A 25,361-nucleotide genomic window follows, 5' to 3' on the forward strand; every position below is an offset into this window, starting at 1 on the left:
TTTCGCGAATACACAATAATCATTACTGTAGCATCATATTTTCACAGAATCTGTTTTTATTTCATATCATGGTTTTCGTATTGACTATTGACACGATCAACGTGTTCAGAACGTGCCAACAACGCTTGTATATTGACTTCTGGCACGATCACAGGCGCACGAAGTAACCCGGCAATGTGGTATACCCCAGACCCCCAGAAAAAGATCAGGGTCTATTATGAATGTGCAAAAATAGGTGTTTTCACCTTTATTGAAGAATAGACCGAGCGCCTGTGGTCTCTAGTCGTGAAGTAACTAGAAAAAGGTCGAAAAAACTCTCTCCTTAGAAGGGAAAATTCGTTCTATCTCCGTATGTGGGATGACACAGGGGAGACATTTCCATGTGTATTTTTATTTTGGTTACTTTTAAGCAGAAGTAACGAGGAAAAAGCCGAAAATTCGTTCTCTTTCCCTATGAGGGATTGACACGGGGTGTTCAGGGAAAAAGCCGAAAATGTGTTTATTGAAAACTATGTGAATTGAATATCGCCTGGCTTTGCATGGGGTAGGCTCATTTTCAGGTTTTCTAGCCAACTTTGCCAGCAAGTTTACTTTGGAGCCAAAGGGAAACACCATAACAGTTCTAGAACAGAGTGTACTTTCAATTTTCGGTCCTAATTTTATTCAATCTCTACAAAGATCATTAGGATCACTGGAGGGAGGACTTATCTGGTGAATCAAACACTGCCTATGACGTCAGTTGGTTTGTCCGAGTACATCCATCCTGAAAGTGGTGGAAGGACAAACTACAAACCAAAGGAATTAACTATCTTTACTGTCCTTCTGCTACAAGTTGGTGTAAACAGAAAACAATGACGAGAGACTCACTTTGCAATAATTTTATTTTTTACATTTTGTTGTGTGTATAATTGTTATAATATACATAAAATGTTATCATTCCTGAACACATTGCCTGCCAGTTATAGAAACACATGTAATCCCTTGATTCTGTATACTTTGTCTTCAAAATTTAGTACTGTGGGGCTCTAATAATGACTTCCTAGAACTACATTTATGAGCAGTACCGGTAAGAGTTGAACATGTTTAAATTATTGCTGCCTAACTTCTTGAATAAAGCTTAGAAGAATGTGGTATGTTCTGTACTGGTGTCTCGTGTCTGGAAGACTTACAGGCTGGTAGGCCATATTATGCAACTTATAAACATGGGACATTATTTTTTCCACTATCTGCAACAGTTATTAATTTTCCATGGTTTCAGTGAGATTAATGTATCAATGTGGTGACTTCTTCCTTATGATATCATTTTGATCAGGACACGGGATCTTTCCATTCATTGCTCTTGTCAAAAATGTGTTACCACTGCACCTTTTTTACATCATTACCCGGTTACCAGAGGGTTACATTAAGTTTTGCTGTCAGCTTTCAATGGATTATAATCCCGTCCTGACAGCTTTACCTCTTTCACATACTTTTGGCTCAGTTCTTCACAGCATGCAAGTGTGACAGTCTACTTCAGAATTTATCAAAAAGGCAGGTTTGTTATCAGCTTTATCTCTAAATAAACCAATGAACAGGACACCAATTTCAAAGGAGAACAAGGGACTAGCACCACACAAAAAATCAGCACTACCATGAAACCAGGGACTGGAAACCGCCATTTTTAATTTAACAATATTCTTTGATTGATAGTGAGATAGAAATCACTGTGCATCTCTGAGAAAGTCACAACAGAGCTGATACATCACACCCACTGAGATTTACATGGATGGACTGTCACAGATGGCTGCAGTTCCCTATTAATGCATTAAACATCTACCGGTAGTTATACATTTGTTGTTGATTTTGCAAAATCTTTATTGCACTTTATGATCAAGATCTCAATTGGGATACGATTTCAATAAAGGCTTACTTTACTTTTTACTTTGCATTTGGGACAGTCTTCCTTCTCACAGTAATGTTGCTTCTCAAGGTAACCTTTCACTGATAGTAAATTGCATTACAGCTTTGATTGTGTCTAATATTCTACAGTGATATTATAGAAGTCAGCTTTTACCGGTCTGATCTATTTTCTTCCCCAAATCTAGTGTAACATGTTATCTTGGACTGTAGGAGACTGAATAAACTAAAAGGAAATTCCTCAACTGTTTTTGCAAATATAAACATTTCACACCCTTCAGAAAGATAACTTTAAGATATTTCAACAAGATCATCACCAATCATTTTTTAAAATGACTAGGAATAGTTCTATGGTGAAAAGACTCCACTAATATGCTTCGTAAATACACTTTTTAAAATGAGCGCAGTGAAATACCAAAAGTGTTGTGCAGAAGTCAACCTTTGACCCTAGGTCATGGTGTACAGTTCAAACATTACTTCAAATCATCATACAATTAAATAATAACTGAAGTGACTGGTACAGATCAAAAGAAAGAAAAAAGATTGACAATTTGCTGAAATATTGAAATTTTCCTTCACAATTACGCATTCTTGGCAGAATATCATATCATATCATATATGGCAATATACAGATATACTCGTACTGACAAAATGGCACATATGGTTTTTAATATGATAAAGTGTGAATATGTTGTTGGAAGCACACATTACAGAAAGGGTTGGAACAGAGATTTTGTATTGAAAGTATTGAATATTATACTTATGTTACGTTTTGAATGGTATAAATGTGTTCAGTTTAGACATGTGCATCACCGCAAAATATGGACTGATTTGTCAAAATTAGTGAGCACCCAATTTCAGATGTTACAACTCCTTTTCATCATGCAAATTTCAACCAGAAACACTGTGGTGTGTGTACAGGGGAAGAAAAACAATTTTGAGAGATTATTCAAATGTGCTGACATGCGATACTTATGAAAACAATAACTATAAAATACAAATCACAGCATTTGTCAATATCTAGGATTTTAGAAAATATATTTTAATGGGGCAACGAGCTCAGATTTTTGCAGAGAACTAATTTTTTGGAAGGGCCAAATACTTGTTTTGGAACTCTATTGGGAGATACATCAGATTTTCAGATATAAAAAAAATTCTGACAAATTACATTTGAGTTCAACTGAAATGGATCACAAAAGAAATTACATACAAAAGTCCTGACTTTGGAAAGGCAACCAATATAACAAATACTAATATCAAATGACTACAAGTATATAAATTACAGTACATTCATATGAAAATACAATATAATAATTTATTGTTAGAAAATTCATAATACAAAATTGTCATTCTGCCAGTCAAATATATTGCAAACAAACCAGTTGCAACATACCTTGGCAGATTCTCAAAATGCAAAATTATGAAAAAAGCACCTTCTTTGGTTTCATTGTCATAGCACTACAGCTCTTTGTAAGACTTTTGACATTGCTCTATGCTCAATTTTTTGGATATGAAGGTATGAATATTTCACATATAAAAAGTGATCTTTCATAAAATGGTTACCCAATCTTCCTCTACGTGCAATTTACTAATCAGATTAGAAAAGTTGAGGCTGCGTGTTCTATTACTCACAAAATCACTGAAAAGGTATTCTTTGACGATCAGATAGTGCACAACACACTCCAAGCAGCAGCACTTTAACAAGGACTCCACTGCCTTTTGGTGACCTGGCATGACAAATGCCTTGTCAAAGTGCTGCCACTGGTTTTGAGTGTTGGCAGTTCAAAGTAATATTTGTGCAATGTCTACACATCTCTGTGTTCACAGAAATAATTTGACATGGATGTAGCCAGAAGTGTACTCTTTGCAGATCAAATTTTCATCATTGTCATATTGAATATTGAAGATGACATTTTCTGAGAAAGTGATTATCTTTCATGTCATTTCAACCGCTGTTTGGCAGTGCAAGTTGGTTTGTCCTTTGGGAAACTACTGGTAGTAAGTAAATAAGTTTGAAAGCTTTTGAAATAAGCAATGCAATATATGTGTGTAGATAAGACTATGTGTTGAAATTTCTTGTTCGAAAATTTACATTGAGAGGGCTGGCTTTCCAAAATCACCAAACCCAAAGATACCTGTCACATTTGCATTACATTGATCAGGTGAGTTATCTGTCTAAAAACTGGATTAAAGGGACAAAGTCGGCCATTTTTCATGAATTTTGTTTGATGCGAGCTACTACTTATATTGTTTGACATGTTGAAAGATACTAAGTGAATGGGTGACCATGCATATATTCGACCCCGGTTTTAGACACGATAAACAAAACCATTGCAAAAATGAATTAATGGTCATGACCATTAATTCATTTTCGCGATGGCTTCATTTAATTTGTCTAAAACCGGGATCGAATATATGCATGGTCACCCATTCATTCAGTATCTTTCAACATGTCAAACAATATAAGTAGTAGCTCGCATCAAACAAAATTCATGAAAAATGGCCAACTTTGTCACTTTAAAAGTGATGAAAAACATATGATATATATCTTTATAATCCGATAATTCACACAAGGCATTCAATGGCCATGGTTGAAAAAAATTCTATATAAGAAAATACTGTATTTATATTACTGTCCATATTTTTCCATTTGTTATTCTGAATTGTCCATTTATTTGTTCACTTGTAAATTTCTTGTCACTAAATTTCTTTGTACAATATAAAGACATCAATACTTCAATAGATTTAACTGTCTTGAGTGCATGTGACCATCTTCTGTTAAAAAAAGCTTGACTTAAAGTCGGCATATCACAAGGAACTGGGGTTAGTCAGCTAGATAGTTTTGTCTTTTGTTAGAGCCTTTCTGCTATGAATAGAATTAACAAACTGAGAAACTGGCAACAATTTTCAAAAGAATGGAACCGTCAAATGTAAATCTTGAGAGTGAAATTGACTTGCTTACTTAAACTAGAGAAGTATCTAGTGATTTTAAACACAATGCTTTTTGCTTGGGCTTCAAAGATGTCCGTTGTTTGAATGAGTTGTTTAAGAGTAAAATCAACATAAATTTGGCACATTGAAAAGCTGCTGTATGTTTATTGCATTTTTAAAATACAATATTTTGTAAATATATATCTTCCTTCCCTCCAAATACAAGGCACATACTTGAACATCAGACTGGATTGTTAAAAACACATCATTCATTAAAAGACATTAAAACAAAGTTATACACCAGGACTGAAAATTAGTTTTGACCAATCTGAAGTTTTTCACTTTTTAAATTTAATTCTAAATGAAAAGTTGTAGGTTTAATACAAAATTTATGTTTTACAAATGTGCAGCCAAAGTGTAAACACAAGCATTAAAACTCTTGTAAAACTATCGTTATTAAAACTGACAAATTACTATTTTTTCATCTAAAAACGATAGAAAATTATTAAATAAGAATATTTGGTCATGGAGACAGTGAAGTAAAATATTACTTCAGTTTTGATAAAATGCTCTCCTTTGTGAGTTCATTTATTACGACAAAATATTCAATTTGTATCAAAAACTCCTCAATTCATCAGAAGCGCGAGCTATATTGACCTGCCATAAAACTGTCTGAATATGTACATCAATGCACTTGGTTGTTTTTGATGTAGTTGTCAAAGCAAAAATTGATTGTCACAACACAGTAAAAAGCTAATACAGGATATGCTCATTTGATTTCAAAGAATCTTTCGGTAGATATGTCTAAAACACATAAATAAATTCATATATTGAAAATTAGTCTTTCATAAGTTAATTGAATACATGAGTTCAAATATTATATATTAATTGTCATAATAATATTGTGATATATTCATATGTTGAGACAAGAGGGTGCATTCTCAACTTGGTATTGAAGTAGTTTGATTGGCACAACATTTCTATGAAGTAATTCAGATCGAAAACACATTTGATTTTGCATAGTGTCCCAAAATGACTTTCAGTCAGCAAGGTATGTCATGGTTTGGGTGATACTGTACAAAAGGTGCTGTTACTACAAACTACTTGTATTTTTCTGCAATGTGTCAAACATGACATAAAATGGAACAAAACTGTCCAACTAACACCATCGAGTAACTACATTTCTTGTAAATTTATTTTCATTAAATGGCAAGATTTCACTTTCAAATAACGCTTAGTTCGTCATCCTTGTTCTTGACAATTAAAATGCATGCACAAAGTATAACTAGTGCATCTTTGTGTTTCTTTTTAAGTCAGTCAGTAAGTGACCTTTACATCAGTGACCATCCACAGTGACAGGCTGTAGCCTCATGCATACACAAGGCACTCCACAAATCAAGTGATATGAATTCTAGCCCCTAAATTTTTGGCTCACATGAGCCATAATTTGCAATCTTTCTAGTGAAACTGACCAATGAACTTTAAGTGTATGAAAGTCTGCAGAACTACCAGACTCTAACTGCAGGACCACTAGACTTGCACTGATAGTGATCCATGGACCACCACATATTGCATAGAGTTGCTCATCCATCAGCAAATATCTGTGTTCACTCTGGTTATCTTGGAATACAAGAAGACCCCATGTGAAGTCTCTTCAAATCCTAGCAACTATCTGTTCTTTTGGTGGGTTACTTTTCTTTGAATTCACATTTTCATATTTGGGATCTTTATCTTTTCGTCTTGTCGATCCACCTTTTCCGACATTTTCATAAGGTCTGGCTCCCCCTGATGCACCAGACTCTTTGCTCTCTTCGGCCAGGTTGTCCTTTCTGAATGGATTTGGATGTCTCTTACTGGAAGGATTTGATACATTGTTGGCTGTAAAGCCTGCACCTGTGCCTTTGCTCACAGAGCCATGCTGGCTGGATGTATCCGCAGCACTTCCTGCCGTAGCTTTGCTGAGTGAGTTTGGCTGGGCATTCTTTCCCGTGGCCTTGCTTAGAGAACTTGGCTGCATCCCTCTACCTGTTGCTTTGCTGACAGAGTTAGGCTGACTGTTTGTGTTTGGTGTTGATGACTTTGTCAGAGAGCTCTGCCTGCCGACTCCCTTGCCACCAAACAGGCTAGCACCTGTGGCTTTGCTAAATGAACTTGGTTTGCTACCCGAGTCTTTCCTGCCAACTAGGTTCTTGCCGGTGGCTTTGCTAAGTGAACTTTTCATACTGTCTTTGGAGTTTTCCAGAACATCATCATCATCCGGAAGAAATGCCTTGTTGTCATGATATAAGACTTTTCGACTCGATGTTGGAGTTGACCTTGGTGTTGCCAGAGGTGTGCTTCTGGGAGTCACACTTACATCCATGGCGTACCGCGGATTATGGGTGGAGCGTTCCCGGTCGAACGCAGGGTTCTCCAGCGCTGAAAATTTGCCACTTCTCCTTCCGTCTAGCCGTGGGCTTCCCTGAGAGGTGTCGTGTCCACTGGCTCCGGGGAATTTCTTTCCCAGAAGTGGACTTGGTTTTGGTGTGGGTGGTTTCAGAGAGGAACCTGATCCAATCCCACTGCTCTCTGACAGAAGCTCTGTCCGATAACTACCTCGACTTTTGAGGCTTTGCTTACTGTCCACCGGTTCCAAGTATCCTTCTTCGTCTTCGACTGATGTCTCTGCTTGCTGTCTTATTTTGGAGTAGTTTACTGGTCCTGGAATAAAGTTTGGAATCATTTCATTGATTATAAACATCTGAATAATTAAGCAAGTAACTGCAACTTTTACATATCAATCAGACTTACAGTGATGCTGTATAACCTGATGATAATATTCTTTTATCATTGTAGCAAGATAACTTTTATTGTTTTTGAATAGCAAAAGCAACTGCCACAACAATGTGACGGTACAAGACTTCAGTATTATAGGCACACACAAACTCATAAATGTCATTACCAGTAACAAACCGGCATGATTGATTAATAAAAATATTGGCTAGTAACACAGGTCAAAACCTGGACACTCCAATATGATTAAAAAGGAAATCAAGCGAGGTGTCAGATGACAAAAGTTGCTTCTTTTTGAGGAAAATCATCTGAAAATAAATTTTCTGATATACATTCAATGATTTGCTGACTGGGTTAGCAAGTTTCAGCAACTTTTACAGAACCAGAATTGCTATTGAAGCCGCCGATATTATTATATTAATCTTTCATTGCATCAAACAATATAGCAATATATGTATATTTCACAATACTAAACCACATGTTTAACAATCAGAATAGTTGACAGCGTCTTTCATGAGGGTACTAGGTTACTGAAAATTTGCATGAATCTACATGAGACTAGGAGACATATTAGGAGAAATAGATTTTACAAATGCACCTTATGGTCTATGCATGACCCCCAGATGAATATCGATTGTGCTACATCAAATACATGTGACTGAGTTCCATATCTGTTTGTGACAAGAACTACTGTCTTACCATCAAATGCCATGTTGTCTATCCCATCCATGGTTAAGGATTTTCTTTTGTATGTTTCTAGCTTCTGCAGCAAATACCGGAATGTAGGTCTTCCCTCTGGATCATTATGCCAACATTTCAACATGAGTTGATGTCTGGATGGGATTAAAATTTACCGTAATATGTCAGATGGAAATGTAGAAAAATAAACAACAATAGCTGTACTAGTTTATTTTAACAATTACATGAATACATCAGAAATATTTAAGCAATAAGTAATTCTGATATATTATTGGGGTATATAGTTTTGGCAATGCCAATGAATTTGTAGATGTAGAAAACATGTTACGCCACAATAGCGTTGATCGCGATTTCGGATTTGTTACTAAATATAGCTGCACGCGCGCGACTTTCGGACAAATATGCTGAAATTCGGACAAATTTTGTTGTTGCATGCGCGGCTGCTGTTGCAGCTTGTAGTCTCAGTCATCAATTCATACGAATAAGTGTGACGCTAAATATCCATTCTAACACTCGCAGGTTTTATTTTCGTCGTTTATGCGGAAAATGCGGAGAAATGTTTACTTATGCATATTAATGAGATAGGACAGTGACGTCATTTGCGATCAGCGCTATGCTGGATAATCAGATACAACAATATCAGTAATAATCGGGGGGTGGGGGGAGTGGGGATGATGTCACCAATGATTATCGATAATATAAAGCTTTAAACACTAAACACCTATGACCCTCTACCCTCAATAAGAAAGCCTCCTCTACAGTCTGTTGAGGTAGTTGTCCAAGCAAGTAACACGTTTTTAAAATAAATTTATCAGTGAAATAGATTTTTGATGATGGGCAAGTTTACCAGCACCATTAATGGTCATACGCCAACATTGTAATTAATACACAATCTTCTTCCAAAAATTGTACCATGATAATTGTAAGTCCTAATGGGAAAACAATTGCTGTAGTTGTATTTGAGAAGTAAACTATACGGTAGGTCAGAAACTTGCGCCCTAAATGGTTGATAGTATGGTAAGCTTTTGTTTTTTTCTGCATGTTGTGCTTTTGTTTTTATAGCATATGCTTTTATATGTTTGATGCCATAAAAATCAATTATAATTTGTAAGAATCTCCTGCCCTCTAAATTTTACAGCATCACATCCTTTTGTTTTTGTATGTGGTAGCTCCAAAAGTTAAATATTTTTTACAGCACAGTATACTCACACATCATCAGGGCAGTTGTCCGGTCGACTAAGTCTGCCACCAGTGGTTACAAAATGTAATACCTCCACGTTAGTTCTAGCTGGATATGGCTGTTGACCTAGGGTCATTATTTCCCACAGCAACACACCAAATGACCTAGAGTGAGGAAAAACGGGACGAGATCAAGAAATGAATGCAAAGAAGTACTAATCAAAATCTTGTCTTTGCAGTACCTTTATTGAAATGACATCTAATTCAGTATTTATGTATTTTTGAAGAGAGAAATCTTATACAAGGAAGACTGCCCACAAGTATTAATTACCCTAAGGAATTTATTTAGAGAGTTGAATGTTCAATATTCACAGGTGTACATTTTAACACATCATGAAATTTCCTTCATTTTTGGAAATGATACAGCCAATTGAAGTCACATTGTACTTTTTCTTGTTAGCACATTGATGACAGAGTTTTGGAGACTCATTCAAAACTAGTACTGAAAGTTTAGTTTTCACAGCTTTGTTTTTCCTGTGAATTGACAGTCTAATTCCTTCCATCAGTTTTTTAATATAAACAGTTTAGTTTCCTTAATAGCAAAGTGTGGGAAAAAGCAGATGCGTACTACCATATAAGTACAAGGTGTACCTACCATAAGTCTGACTGAATTGTAAAGACACCATCTACCAGACTTTCAGGTGACATCCATCGTACTGGTAAAAGCCCTTCACCTTCTTTTCTGTAGTAATCATTTTTGTAAATATCTCTGGCAAGACCAAAATCTCCAATCTTTACACTGCGGAATCGAGGATCTCTATGAGAGACTAGACAATTCCTGGCAGCTAAGTCTCTGTTCAAAAAAATCATAATGTGAAAGATATGAGTTACATGGTTATCACTTTACATGATCTTAAAGAGGCACTCCCACTTGGTAACATTTTTAAAACACATTTTTTAATGCCAACGGTCGATATTTGACGTGGCGACTCCGCGCGGATCGCGAGATATCGATAAAAACATGTCATTTCCCGAGCGTATTTTTCATATCCCGAAGTTTTACGATCGTTTCTGGTTATGACCGAAATCCCACGAAAGTGTGTTGTTGTGCTGATTGACGATATTCTTAGGAGTCCAAAAACGTTCGAATGACGCAATTAATTTACCTCCTACTGCGGTGACTTTATATACATCATTATCGATGCCTTTACCTTTGGAAATTCTTTTTTAAAACTTCTCCTTAGTTTCTGTCATTTTCATTATTCTCAATCAGTTGTATTAAATTTTTAAACAATACCTCATAGATATCAGTTTTCACGTGTAAAATATTAGTTGCCTCTGATGACTACATTTTGTCGTCTGCCACACAGTTACATGTGGTTCGATACATAGCGGCCGCCGCATGTGGTATGCGCGCATACCACGCGGCAGCCACTATGCATACTATGTATCAACCGCACCAATCGTTGCTAGTCACCTATGCGAATTCTGGTGGAATCAGCAAACTTTGTTTTTCGTTTTTTATTTGCCGAGTCAGTAGAACTCGGCTTTCTCCCATAGGACATGACCGCTCACCGACGCGAGTGGTACTGCTGTGGCATACAGCAGCGTCAGCGTAGACTCGTACTCCATAGCTTAGTTGACAACGGCCCCAGTGCTGAACGTTCTATGTTCGGAAGCTGAATTCAGGTGGGCCACTGGAATTCAAACTTTAACTTTTTTGAGGACATGTTTTTATCGATATCTCGCGATCCGCGCGCAGTCGCCATGTCAAATATCGACCGTTGGCATTAAAAACATGTGTTTTAAAAATGTTACCAAGTGGGAGTGCCTCTTTAAAGAAGAACAGTATATTGTTATTTAATCAATATTGAGATTCATTTCAAAATAAAATTGGACATTATATTTTCCAAACTGCACTTTTTAAACTCTTTTCTAAAACAAGCGACCTAGCGGCCGATATAGCTCCGCTGTGTTTATGTAGAGAATAACTATTTTTGACACATGTTGATGAAGAAGGAGAAATCTTTGATAGCTCAATGCAGTGGCCAGAAAAAGTGGCTAAAACAAGCTGCAAAAATACACAATTGAAGCTTTCATCATACTTTGAATATATCACATCGGATCATCCCTAGGAACATGTCAACCAAAGCTATCTGATGAGTAGTGTTTTGAGAATAAAATTTTCTGACCAAAAATGGCAACAATTGCCCCCCAAAATAAAAATTGCAGATTCATCATAATTTCAAAAGATCAAATTGAGTTCATCTATAGAAACCTGTATACCAAATTTCAAAGCTGTTAGACCAGTACTTTTTGAGAAACACATATTTTGACCAAAAATGGGAAAAATTGCCACAAAATTCAAAATTGCAGATTTCATCATTATTTCAATAAATATCATGTAGTTCATCTATGGAAACCTGTATACCAAATTTCAAAGCTATCAGATGAGCAGTTGTTGAAATACACATTTTTTGACCTAAAATTGCAAAAATTGCCCCAAAAATACAAAATTACAGATTTCAGGAGAAATTAAATATATATTACTTAGCTCATCTGTAGGAACCTGTATACCAAATTTCAAAGCTATCAGACCAGTACTTTTTGAGAAACACGTTTTTTGACCAAAAATAGCAAAAATTGCCCCAAAATTACAAAATCGCAGATTTCATCATAATTTCTACAAATATCATTAAGGTGATCTGTAGGAACCTGTATACTAAATTGCAAAGCTATCAGATGAGTACTTTTGGAAATACACATTTTTTGACCAAAAATGGCAAAAATTGCCCCAAAAATACAAAATTGCAGATTTCATCATAATTTCAATACATATCATTTAGTTCATGTGTAGGAACCTCTATACCAAATTTCAAAGCTATCAGATGAGTAGTTTTGGCAATACACATTTTTTGACCAAAAATGGCAAAAATTGCCCAAAAATACAAAATTACAGATTTCATCAGAAATTCAATATATATTACTAAGTGCATCTATAGAAACCTGTATACCAAATTTCAAAACTATCAGACCAGTACTTTTTGAGAAATACATTTTTTGACCAAAAATGGCAAAAATTGCCTTAAAAATGCAAATTTGCATATTTCTTCACAATTTGAACAAATCTTAAATAGATCATCCCTAGGGACATATGTACCAAATTTCAAAGCTATCTGACCGTAGTTTTGAAGAAGAAGATTTTTAAAGATTTTTTTACCAAAAATGACAAAAATTGCCTTAAAAATACAAATATGCAAATTTCACCACGATTTGAAGAAATCTGACTGAAGTCACCATAAGTAAACTGCATATTAAATTTCAAAGCAATCGGACAAGCGGTTGAGAAAAGAAGATTTTTTACCAAAAACACCAAAAAATGCCCCAAAAATACAAATATGCAAATTTCACCACGATTTGAACAAACTTAAGTGAGGTCACCCCAAGTGAACCGCATATAAAATTTCAAAGCAATTGGACTTGCGGTTTCAGAGGAGAAGGCAATGTTGACGGACGACGACGACGACGACGACGACGGACGACGGACGACGGACGACGACGGACGACGACGGAAAATCAACCTATTTGATAAGCTCCGCGTCGCTGACAGCGGAGCTAAAAAAAATGGCATGTTGTCCTACCTGTGAACAAAATGCATTTCTTCAAGATAAGTACAGCCTTTGCAAACATCAATGGAAATTTCAATTAAATCAAGGCATCCAAGTGTGGCTGGTGATGCTGCTGTAGGACGACATGATCTGAGATACGACAGCAAATCACCGGCTTCCATCAACTCCAAAATAATGAACTGTGGGTCGTTGTCCAGACATACGCCCAGAAGTTGGAGAATGTGTGGATGTTTGAAATTACTGAAAATACAAGATGAAAGACAAATTAAATTGTTAAGAAACTAATTATGTAAGCTTGCCCAATCAATGTCTTTTCTATTTGTCATATTGGTAACCACACCTGTGACCTGTACAACAAATTTCAGTTGAATCTGATGAGTAGTCGTTGAGAAACTATTTTCACAGACATGTGGACAGACAAGCACATAGACATGCAGACACACAGTGACCAATCGAGTAAAAGAGTACTACAAAAGCATGTTTTCAGCTTGACATGCTGGTGTATCATTATTTGGTACAGAAATATGGATTCAAATTTTCTTAAATTAAAGTATCTTATACTGAGATGATGCAGAAATACTGGTGTGTATTGTTTCACTAAAGTAACATGTAAGAATGGAATTAGAATCATGCCCCTTGTACTTTTGTTTTCACATACCTCATTAATTGTGCCTCTTTCAAGAACTCTTCTTTTTCTTGATCTGTAGCTCCTTTTCTAAGTGTCTGAAAAGTAAACAATTATCCATTGTTCACATTTTATCTTTTGATATTAATGTGCAATTGTAAAGAGCAAATCAGAGTGCAAACTTCAAAGTTCATGCAGTCTTCACTTTAAATTCAGTTTACACTTGCTGAAGACATTTATAATTCAATCACATTTTTTTCATTTTTCATAATTCTAATAAAACTGTTTATGGCTCCATAAATACTCATGAGCACATGGCACAGACTTCATTGAAATGTTAGGCACCTTTCACCTTTGAACTCCTGACCTGTATTCAAATCCTATAGGTTTCATCAACATGTTCAGACCACTGAACAGCCACATGTGAGAATGGTAACGACGGATGTCAAAACTCTCAATAGTAAGTAAACTCTACCTTAACAGCCACTTTTGTTTCTCCGGCATTGTCTCCTACAATATCCATGGCAACTCCTTCATATACCTCACCAAAGGCACCACTTCCAAGGAATGTCACCAGTTTCAATTTTTCCCTCGGGAACAGAGGTAGGTCAATATCACCAGGTGGTAGGTTTCTACAAAAGACAGAAATGAAAATTCAACACTAACAGCTCCAACAGCTATAATTTAGTTGTATTTTCCATTAATTTTGTTCCGTTTTTAAAGAAGTGTTTCATGTGTCTACTACCAAAAGTCATGTTGGAAAGCCTATGCTCAACTTGAAAATGTAACTTGAAGATGTGTTATGTCCAGTGACTCAGACTTACAATAAGATGGACCTGTAGCGTTATATTAAGATTGTTTCCACAAAAATTGCAAGTAAACTTGTCACAGAGAATTTAGATTTTTCGATAATAATCTTTGATGATCATGATAAAACACCAGAAAAAGTCCACAACAATTTGACAAACTTTGGAAAGCAAACGGTATTGAAGTGGTACATTCTGCACTTCTTTACTTTGCAGTAGACCAACACATAACACGCTGGTATATTTGATAGGCCATGCTGTACAATAAGAAATTGACAAAGTTTAAACATTAATTTTGAACAAACAAAACACACTTTGAACATCTGATTCAAAAAAATAAACTGGCTTACCCAACACCATATAGGACATTGCTTTCCCTGACCAGAGAATTTGGTAAAGTTCTCAGTGTGGCCAGTTCTCTATCAACATCAAAATGTACTGTTCCTTCTCCAGTCTTTGGTGCCTTGTTATTCCGTCGGATTGCTATTTCAAGTAAAAGAAATCCTCAGTTTATTGGTCAAAATATAAATCCAGTTTGTGAATCAATTTAATACACTTTTTTAATTACATAATCCCATAATGAGCTTTCTTTGCCTGTTTCTGTTACTTTGTACAACCAAACTTTGACTGGTAAGCTATTGAAGATTCCGTTATGTCACCTTTTAACACATGAATATTTCAGCCATCAGAATATGCTGGGATAAACTATTAAACATCCAACGAACATGATTGTAATTTTCATATGATATCAAATCCTGTTTCATGCATGATATATCTGACCGACTATCTATCTCAATCACGATCTGAAAATGATTCATCAACACTTGTATTGAGAGGTCAAACATTCTGTAATCATGTAAATATGAATGTTGAATAGGATACAGTATATTTGACTGTGAATATATACTCATACTTACTTATACAGCAGCAGACTATGATGACAACAATGAGGGCCAACCCAACCGCTGCAGTGACTGCTATGATGATGATGAGGTCTATATTGTCTTCCTTCGGTGGAACTTGAAAAATTATATGATGAGAATTCATTACTGAGGTCATTCGACACACAGGAGGGCAAATTGTCTCCTGCTGCGAGGGCACATAAACCCATCTATTCAGGCAATAATATTTTTATTACATGCCTCTTCACAGTTAATGCTATATGACATTTTGTTACATGCAGGGCATTATCAAATAATTTTACCATTATCGACCAGTAACAAACAGATTTTAACAAAAGTCAAAATAGCAGAGCGTGTTTGGATATTTTACATCTAGCATTCAGTGTCTACTTAGACGTTGAAAACGTCAAAGGGCTTCACTGGACAAGGGAACTATGGAAACCAGTCAGTACATCGTTCACCAGCCCACTAACTCCCCGGATGTTTCTTATTTCAAATCAGTGCTCTGATTTTCATTCACATCGAGGCATGTAATAAATGACAGCGAAAATTATGTGAATTTTTGGAATTTAAATATCAGAAATTTGAGATGTTTGACAAAAATGATGAATAAATGTTGTAAACAAATTGTTTAAAAAACCATGCAACATTAAAAATGTTTGAGAATCTTAGAGAGTTTTCTTACCAGGTTTAGTGACATTAAAGATGTGACTGTGCTGACTATAATTACTGCTACCAATGTCATTGATGGCACAAACACGGAAGATGTAGGAAACACCAGTATCAAGTCCTGATACAGACCACTCATTCTTAGATTCATTGTACACTGTCGTCCAATTACCATCAGAACTCCAGTTGTATTTGGCCATAACCCTGACACAATCTAAAGGAAAATTTCTTTTTAATTTTTTGTATTAGTTTTGCAAACATAAATTTGAATTACACACTGTTGTCTAGATGAATATCAGGTGCTGAAGGGAAGGTGCTGATATTAATATTTTCTTTGTTTATCAATTGGTTTTACCACATACTGGGTAAACACAGTGTACCATGTTTATTGTAAACAATACCTCACTAATAGTAACTTAAAAGTGTGATATATTGTGACAATTTTACTGTTTTGGATGTTACACAAAAGTTCTGCAACATTTAACGCAAGAGGTTAAAGATAACCTTTACAAAGTTTTCACTCAAAACTTTTTTTTTGCCCATTTTACTGCTTATTGGGAGTTTGCATATCTGTCTGTTGTTGATTTTGCATCTGTCAAATCCATTTGACTTTTCACTCTGTTTCTCTCTGTGGTTGTCTGCATTTTTTATGTCTGTCTGCCTGTTTGTCATTTGTATCTCTCTCACTTTCTCTCCCATGCTTCTTCTCTCCCTCTCTCTCTCTCTCCATCCCCTCTTCCTCCCCCTCTCTCTCTTTCTCTCTCTCTCTCTCTCTCTCTCTCTCTTTCTCTCTCTCTCTCTCTCTTCCTCTCTCTCTCCCCTCTCTCTCTCTCTCTCTCCCTCTCTCTCTCTCTCTCTCCCCCCCCTCCTCTCTCTCTCTCTCTCTCTCTCTCTCTCCTCTCTCTCTCTCTCTCTCTCTCTCTCTCTCTCTCTCTCCTCTCTCTCTCTCTCTTTCTCTCTCTCTCTCTCTCTCTCTCTCTCTCTCTCTCTCTCACATTACCTTGAATACTGTAAATCATACTGGTAGATCTCATCACCATTGTCATTGGGTTCATTCCACTTGACTTGCCAAATTGAAATCTCTTCTTGTGACTGAATCTCTTCAAAGTATGGTTTGCCCGGTATGTCCGGAACTCCCGCTATGAGATGGTTAGAAAAATATCTCTTTATTACAAAAATATCTATTCCAACTTTTGACTGCCTTACAATATTTTATTTATTCTTTTATGACCAGCAGAGAGGGTTATATGACAAGCGCCTGATGTCCAACAGCTTCCGTTTCATGTATAGATCAAAGACTAATGCAATGATAGAACCCAGAGCCATTACATTGACTGAAGAAAATCTGAAACCCTGTATGGTGGCATTATACTGATATTTCAAGGATATGACAATTCTAGTAGTGCCCGTCATTTTCGGTACAAATAATCTTTACAACTTTGATGGTCTCTTGATTATCAGCTTTTTCAGAATCATAGTGTGATTATCAAGGAGTGAAAATAAGATCATTACAAAAGTATATAATTTACCCAGAATATGTAAAGTGGGAGTTTTTCCCTTTCCCTTCAAAGTTTTTGTGATGTGAAGGCACTCAATGACTTACATTTGAAACAAAAGCTCTATCAACAGTTCTGACACAGACTATAATAATAATCATTTGATAGAGATGCACACTGAAGTCACCAGACTCGGCCAGAATATTTTTTAAACAGGGACACTTGCACAAAAAATCTGAAGGCTTAAAAGAAAGTTCCAGGGATTGAATTCTTTGCGATGAAACATATCCTACAATCTGCTGATGAGTTTCAAGATTCCAATATGAAAATAAGTTTTGGAAAACAAATGCCAGATGAACTTACGTAGAGTGGTGAACTCTGGGAAGATTTTATTAGGTGGCCATTCATAGATGTTGTGTGTGATGTAGACAACATCAACTCGTACTTTGTAGGCAGTGTTGGGTCTCAGTGGTACATTCTCACCAATCATATTGTAATACGTGTTATTGCCAGCCTTTTCAGCATCAGGGATAGTCTGTGTTTTCCAAATTGTTTCACCAGGCTGAAAAAGATTAATTGCAAAAACACATGTAATATCAAAATGAGAAATTATCAGTTAATTTTCATACACAAGAGATAAAAATGGTACAAATGCTCTAAATTTATAAGTAGTACTTTTTAAATTATGGAAACATTGACTTTCTTTAGCTGTTTTCAGAGTTTTGTTGACAACAGTGAGTGTAGATGGAACTGTCTACATGGAAATGGCAGTGAAAGTGTAATAAACAAAAGATTCCAACATGTACTGATAGAGGGCGACCTGTTATTCCAACTGTACTGATAGAGGGCGACCTGTTATTCCACATGGATGGCTTACCTCTTGGTATTTGAATGAGTGTCTGAGGACACTGTTGTCATATGGTGCTGTCCAGGATACATTGAGTGTGGTGTTTGTTTCCTCCACTAACAAAACATCATCAGGTTCAAGGAATGTTGTATTTCTAACTTCTTCACTTTCGCTGAACTCCTCACTTTCCCCAGGATAAGCTCTCACCTTTTGAGAGAAAAAACAGAACATACTTGTATTGAACATCATGTGTATGAACACTCGTATGGTATTTATAAATGTTAACTGGGGCAAACAGAGAGAAACTGAGGACTGGATTTGTTGAGAACAGTCCTTGGTAGAGTCAGTGTATGCTCTTTGTAAAAGCCTGGGACTGTCAGACAGTCAGGCACACTGGCACGAGCAAATTGTTGTATCTCAAGATCACCCAGTATCTAATAGTGAACAATGAGAATTTTACCAGGTTTTCACTTACTTACTGTATTATTTCAGTTGATTTTGTGCATTTCACTACAGATTTCACACAAGTTTGCAATATTTGTCTGTGAACATTTCTCACTATTTCCAAGCACTCAAATAGCTGTATTCATATTATATACTGATATATCATCCCTTACTTTTTCTTTTTCTTGGACTTGATATTTCAGTATGGTTTACACCTACTGTAGCCCTACTTGAGACAAGTGCTTTGTGCCTAGACTTGCAATGTATTATTAAGAGATAAATTCCAGTCAGGACCAAATTCAGTTGAACACAATAACATTGACTTGATAAATATATTTATTCAGGTAGTACTGACAAGTTGAACAACAGGCTCTTCAACACAATGTAGGCAGTGAGACAAGAAAGTCTGTTTAGAACGCTGAAAATTGTCAAAGTCACTGGAAAAAAGTTTCGAGAAATCATGCACTCACTTTGAAATAGTATGTTTTTCCAGGTAGCAGGTTAGTCAGATACAGAAAGAAGCCATCAATTGTTACACCAAAGATGCTGATATCCTCATCAACATCAAACCAAGCTGACGCAGGCAGATCATCTGTTCTGTAGACCACTCTGTATTGAATCTCATCCAGGGGACCGTTTGGCTCGGACGGTGGCAGCCATGTTATGTTGGCTACGTATGATGTTCTAATATTGACATTCACTCCTTCAACTGCCGATGGAACTACAAAATTTGTAACAAAAAAAGGAATTTGCTAAATATGTACTACATCTAAAAGATAACATTTGACATACCAGTGTAATGTTCATTGTAAGACTTAACTACATCAAACTGGCGCCCTCTATTGGATTACATTAGACAAGACTTTGTCTGCCCCATAGTGTTTGGAAAAAGTTCCACCAGGTTTGCAATGAGTATAATGCATTGCTGTTTTGGCTGATAGACTATTAAACAAACAAACAGCTGTATTCCTATTACAAACTGATTTATTATGAGAAATACTTCAAGAGCTGCAAGGCATAGAATTCCATTTTACATTGAAAGAATTGGAAAGGAGCAGGATGTTTTTTGTCTCTTACCTCCAGGGTCAGTCCTGAAATTGACAACATCACTGAGTGGTGACAAGCCTTGAGTGTAAAAGTTACTAAGAGATGCCTGAATCAGGTACCATGTATAGGGTTCTAGATCTTCAAGTACAACTGTCTCGTTGAAGGAAGACTAAAAAGATATAAAACAGAAATTGGGTTTAATTCATGGATTCTAACGCATCTTTTACACACAACATGTGCATAGTGATTTGTTGCATGGGCAATTACATATTATTCCATAATATTTTTCTTTTTGTCAGCAAAGAAAAATACCAGCAACAGAATGATTATGTCATCACTAGTAGCAGACTCATGGTGACATGGTCATTGGGCCATAAGTTTATTCCAACTATGGTATTTTTGACAGAAAACTACGTAAACTTGCTGAATGACATTATGTACAGTCTGGTTATTGCACATTGTAACTCATGGAATCAATCATACAGTCAGTTTTGGTATCAGAGGATGATGAGGCTTTAATCTCAGATTTATTTGATCTTTGACCCTCAACAGTTTCATATGAACACCTGGAATATACTTGACACTATAAGATCAATGTTTTCACAAAAACATGGCACACAATTATCTAAGCCACGTCAAAAACCTGTGACTTTTAATGTGAAAAACCCTGCAGAATTCTTCATTGCAGGAGTTGAACCTTTATTCTGTACAGTTAACTGACATACTAGATGCACACCACAATCTGTTTACAAGTAAATTGCTACTCACCACTTCCTGGCATGTAAAGTTCTTGTTACACGTCTGTACAAGGCCTATGTCTTCTGCCAAAATCCCATAATGCACTGTGTAGGTGACTGGGGCTGTGCTTATTCCACTGCATTGTGGGGGCCAAGTGACAGGTTGCAGGTTCAAGGTAAGACTATCACTGGTAGATGATGGGTTTTCTATGGTCTCATGGTAGGGTCCAGGTGCAAGACACTCAATACCTGCATAGAAAGAGATAAATACAATTAATCAAGGTAAAGCTTATTCAGTGGCAATATATGTAAATATGCATTCACTTACATATATATTGAGTGTCAGGATGCTCAATTATAGTGTAATCATTTTCTATTTATATTCTTTATTATTGGTACAAAAAATTAGCTTTGCCTGAATAAGGGAAAAAATTACAAACATTATTTAAACTATAGTAACACTTGGAAAATGGTATATGCTATCAGGTAAACAAAATTTTTCTGGAAAGTAACAGAAACCACCTCTTCAAATGTGAAATTCAAACTTATAAGTTTGTGGTCAACTGTCATCTCTTTAACACTGTCAAATCAAAACCTATCGTTATACTTGGTGAAAATCTTTTTTACCGAGCAGTATGAAACCATTCAGTGAAATCCATACAACAAGTTGCAGTGTAGTAAATCTTTGTTTTTTCAATTTAAATTAACAACCACACTTTGTTGATAGTATCAGACTGAATGGATATGTAAAGTGAAGTCTGGGAGTTTTCTAAAACTTATACATGTGGAACATCAATTACCTGGCATGGGTTGAAGGTTGTCACCGTATGCAATCACACTACTGACATCATTTATGCTTTGTGTTTGGAAGTTGCCTCCATCTTCCTTATCAATGCTGTTTAACACTCCTTCCAAGTTGTTTGTCCAGAAGACAGACCGATGATCTACGGTCAAAGAATCCGGTGGCAAGCCTGTACATCAAAATATCACATATCATTCATTGCATATATCACATCTTGCTTTGCTGAGTGAATTACCAAAACAGAGATAAATTACCATTCTAGTCAGATGAATTCATATTTCCTTTCATTTTTGGTCCCTTTAACCGTTAAATGTGTTATAAAAAACACTTAAAGTTGAGCTGGCAAAGTTTAGAAACAATAATATGGTTAGAATAAAACGTTTGCTTAAAACCAATATCAAAGACAAAAAAAATCATATCATTTAAAAGTTGACAAGTATCATGGGACAACAAATTAATATTATGAAACACTTCAAATCAGATCAAGATACTTCATCAAAATTTGACATCAGATCACATTGCCCAGCATCATCTTTTGAACCTTCTCATTGGCTTCCCTGGAAAGTGTGATATTTTACTCATAGTGGGTGTTGTGAGCTGTGAAATCTTCACAACTTACCTGCTTTTTCAACACTGTTAGCATCAAATAACACTTGACAATGACAGGCAGCTGTATCTGACCTCCACAGGTGACCCTCATTTGCATCAGCAAAATAGAGCATTGGATTACCAGCATCTGATTGGTCAATTGCTATCACCTGACCGACAGTCATATTAGAAGAACAGTTGCAATCACCGGGAGTATCTCTCCTCTTCCTTGCCGATGGTGAGAATAATGGATGACTTTTTTCCTTGCAAATCTGATGTCATTATTTCTATGTTGTTTTCAACCTCTTCAGTCCAGAACAAGCGACTGAAACCAGATAAAGAAACACATCCATACAGGAGAACACATTTGCGTAAGAAATATACACGGTACACTTGTCAGTCTCAAATCAAAATTTACATCCCCTCTTTTCAGTAAACCAAAACACTTGACTGAGTTTATAAAAGCCAAAACTCATGTCAGATTGAACTACATGTCAACCAGATGAATTTATGGACCTTAAAAAAAGGTAGAAATAATTTTTAGAACTAACATGCATGAAAATGCACAAAAACATGGGTTTTCATGAGAGCATATATTCTACATGGTATTTCATCATTACTTTCCCTTCATTATCCAGTATCCCAATTGATCCAAAGGATCAGTTGTTGTTGATATGCTTTGTTTTATAGTGGATGACCTTTAACTTCACTGACTTTCACCTCTGTAACTTGACATAATTACTTGACACTGTATACACTTGGGGATATCACCACAGGTGTGGGTGGTCACAGTGAGCCCAGCTATGGATTAACATTGCTATTCACCTTTGATATGGATCTATGACAATTTGACCGACATCATTGAAAGTTGACAGAATCTGAATCTGATGCTGGGTGTTGAGATCATAACGTTGGATGTAACCCTTGCCATTTGAATTCTCGGTCCAGTACAGATCTCTACCAATCCAATTGACCGCAAAACCGACAGGAATTGATGCTGGTACAACAACCTGAAACAAGAAAGGCAGAGCCAGTGAAGTAAGGATTAGTATTGCTAGTTAGACTTCGTGAAGTGAGTACTAGTATTATCGATGTAGACTCTTTATAAATGAGACAAGCTTTCTAGGCTACTGTGGTTGTGTAGAATTAAGTGGAGATAAAGCGTCACCATTGCACAAGTGACTATATGTGTCTGCACAACCATATTTGATATGAATATTTATAATTAGAGTGTGTACCCTTTGTAACATTTCAAAAACATTGCAATTAAGTGAATTTTAATTTTAATACATTGAATCAATGCATCCACAAAAGCAGACACACAACTATACAATAAAATGCAAGACTAATACTAGGTAAAAAATATTGAGTAACAAAAAGATAACAAAACAGTTGAAACAAAACAAAACAATGGATAGGGAAAGAAATCACGCCAGCATTGTCTACAGGTCTTTAGAATATAGTCAAGCCAGTATAATTTATGTGATGTCAACAAGTGTGTTCCATGTACATGTTACAGGACTTCTGTCCATATTGCAATGTCATTGGTAAGACTAGTTAAATTGACAGTGTTATATCGTAAAATGCAAAACATTTACAATTACAGCATCAAAACGGAGAACGCACTTCATCATCCTTATAATCTCACCTCAATATCTTCACCCGTTGAGCTCTGCCTTATCTTCCCACTTTGACCATCAACCCAATACAGCAAAGATTCATGGGATATGTAGCCCACAAACAATGGATTACCACTGTCAATCAAAGTCATGGAATCTCCGTTATCCAGATCTTTGGCCTCAATTCCTTGACTTCCAAGTACCAGTAACGTGGGAGGTGGGTTTGCAACTGCAGGAAAAGATAGGTTCAGTTTGTAGCATTTGTCATGTTTTTTCTCTCTCTGAACTAGGTTAAGGAAAGTAGGTAGATGAAAGTAATAAAACCTCTCTTCTTCTTCACTGGACTTTCTGCTCTGTGAAACATCAAGTTCATCGTCAAAAGTGCCTAGATCAAATGCTCAATAGGAACACAGAACCTGATAGATTCACTGCTTGATTGTCTGAATAATTTGATTGTGTGATATCTGAGGTCGCAATCCATCGCAGCTGCAGCAGCCACACATCCTGGACTATTGAATATTTTGATCAGTCCAGTGTACTTGGCGTTGCTATGGTCTGATTAACCAATTCGTTTAGATGACAGAATATATGCTAGCAAACTACCAGTACATGTACACTGCATGATTGCCGGACCTCCTTGTCAGGACAAATCACTAAACACTGATCAATTTGTTAACCCCTGAATAAGACTGGCATGTGGCATGATGTGCAATCAATGTTATAGCCTACTTGTATCACACATTTGTCAAAATTTTGCACAAAAAAATGACTTTTTTTATGACATTGTTTCTGAAAATTTCTTCACAATCAACCGATTATTTGAAAAGTTACCTTCAGTTTCTATGACAATAGTATCAGTTGTAGCACCATCACCAACTTCTGTATATGCCGCAATCTACAACAAGAAGCAATTGAGGCAGAAAAAAGGCATACAGTTACAATATGATGACAGTTTGATAAGTTGTTTGATTGCATCAACTGAAAGTGTTGACATATTTTTCAGAATGGTATATCCATCATTTCTTTCACTCTCTCAAGAGATCTAATGCCTCTTTCCTTTCTATCTGTTTAACCCTTTGAGTGCTGCATTTTTCCCACCAAAATTTCAGTGCAACATTTTACGAATTTTTATGAACTTTTCTGTAATTTTTCTCATAATTTTGGACCAAATGAACACAACATTTCACTAGCCACAGATTTTCATCAAAATTTTGGCAAATTCTGACAAAAATTTACTTGGGTATATTTTATAAGGTTGACAAAAGTTGACTTTGGCGCTCAAAGGCTTAAAATCTTTCTGTGTTGAGACCTGAGCTGGAAGAGTCAAACTGAATCTACAGGTAGCAACAACATACCGATATGTAGTAGGTACTGTTCTCTGCCAGGTTTTCAACATGGTACTGAGTAACGTCACTGCCAAGTGTCACGTTTTGCCAGCTGATGGTGTTGTTAATTTCACTTGCAATGTACACATGGTATCCCAACAATACACCGTTGATCACTGCTGGCATCTCCCATCGGATGTCCATACTAATGTTTAGCTGATTTGTGTAGATGTCTATGTCGTGTTTACTGAAGGCTCTGGCATTCAGAGGAACACTTGGTACTGCAAAATAAAAGGAAGAAACAAAGAATGACTTACATGTAAGGTAGAATGTGCCATCAGCATGTGT

The 25,361-nt window shown here is 36.2% G+C and overlaps 2 protein-coding genes across 2 annotated transcripts; both read right to left on the bottom strand.

The window, feature by feature from the left end:
* Positions 1-863: 863 nt before the first annotated feature.
* Positions 864-22,277, bottom strand: LOC139142884 (proto-oncogene tyrosine-protein kinase ROS-like). Its single transcript, XM_070713067.1, has 18 exons — positions 22,101-22,277; positions 21,480-21,650; positions 20,711-20,928; positions 19,973-20,111; positions 19,366-19,616; positions 18,482-18,658; positions 17,968-18,166; positions 17,109-17,247; positions 16,125-16,312; positions 15,455-15,556; positions 14,888-15,020; positions 14,207-14,363; positions 13,765-13,829; positions 13,119-13,346; positions 10,133-10,330; positions 9,508-9,642; positions 8,299-8,432; positions 864-7,527 (listed from the first exon to the last, which is right to left on the bottom strand). The coding sequence occupies exons 1-18, from the start codon at positions 22,252-22,254 to the stop codon at positions 6,482-6,484; spliced, it is 3,834 nt and encodes a 1,277-aa protein (XP_070569168.1). The 5' UTR covers positions 22,255-22,277; the 3' UTR covers positions 864-6,481.
* Positions 22,264-25,291, bottom strand: LOC139142885 (pro-epidermal growth factor-like). Its single transcript, XM_070713068.1, has 5 exons — positions 25,044-25,291; positions 24,520-24,583; positions 23,718-23,917; positions 22,895-23,079; positions 22,264-22,394 (listed from the first exon to the last, which is right to left on the bottom strand). The coding sequence occupies exons 1-5, from the start codon at positions 25,215-25,217 to the stop codon at positions 22,274-22,276; spliced, it is 744 nt and encodes a 247-aa protein (XP_070569169.1). The 5' UTR covers positions 25,218-25,291; the 3' UTR covers positions 22,264-22,273.
* Between the last annotated feature and the right edge of the window lie 70 nt (positions 25,292-25,361).

This window comes from Ptychodera flava, chromosome 10 (assembly GCF_041260155.1).
Source record: "Ptychodera flava strain L36383 chromosome 10, AS_Pfla_20210202, whole genome shotgun sequence".
NCBI classification, from domain to species: Eukaryota; Metazoa; Hemichordata; class Enteropneusta; family Ptychoderidae; genus Ptychodera; species Ptychodera flava.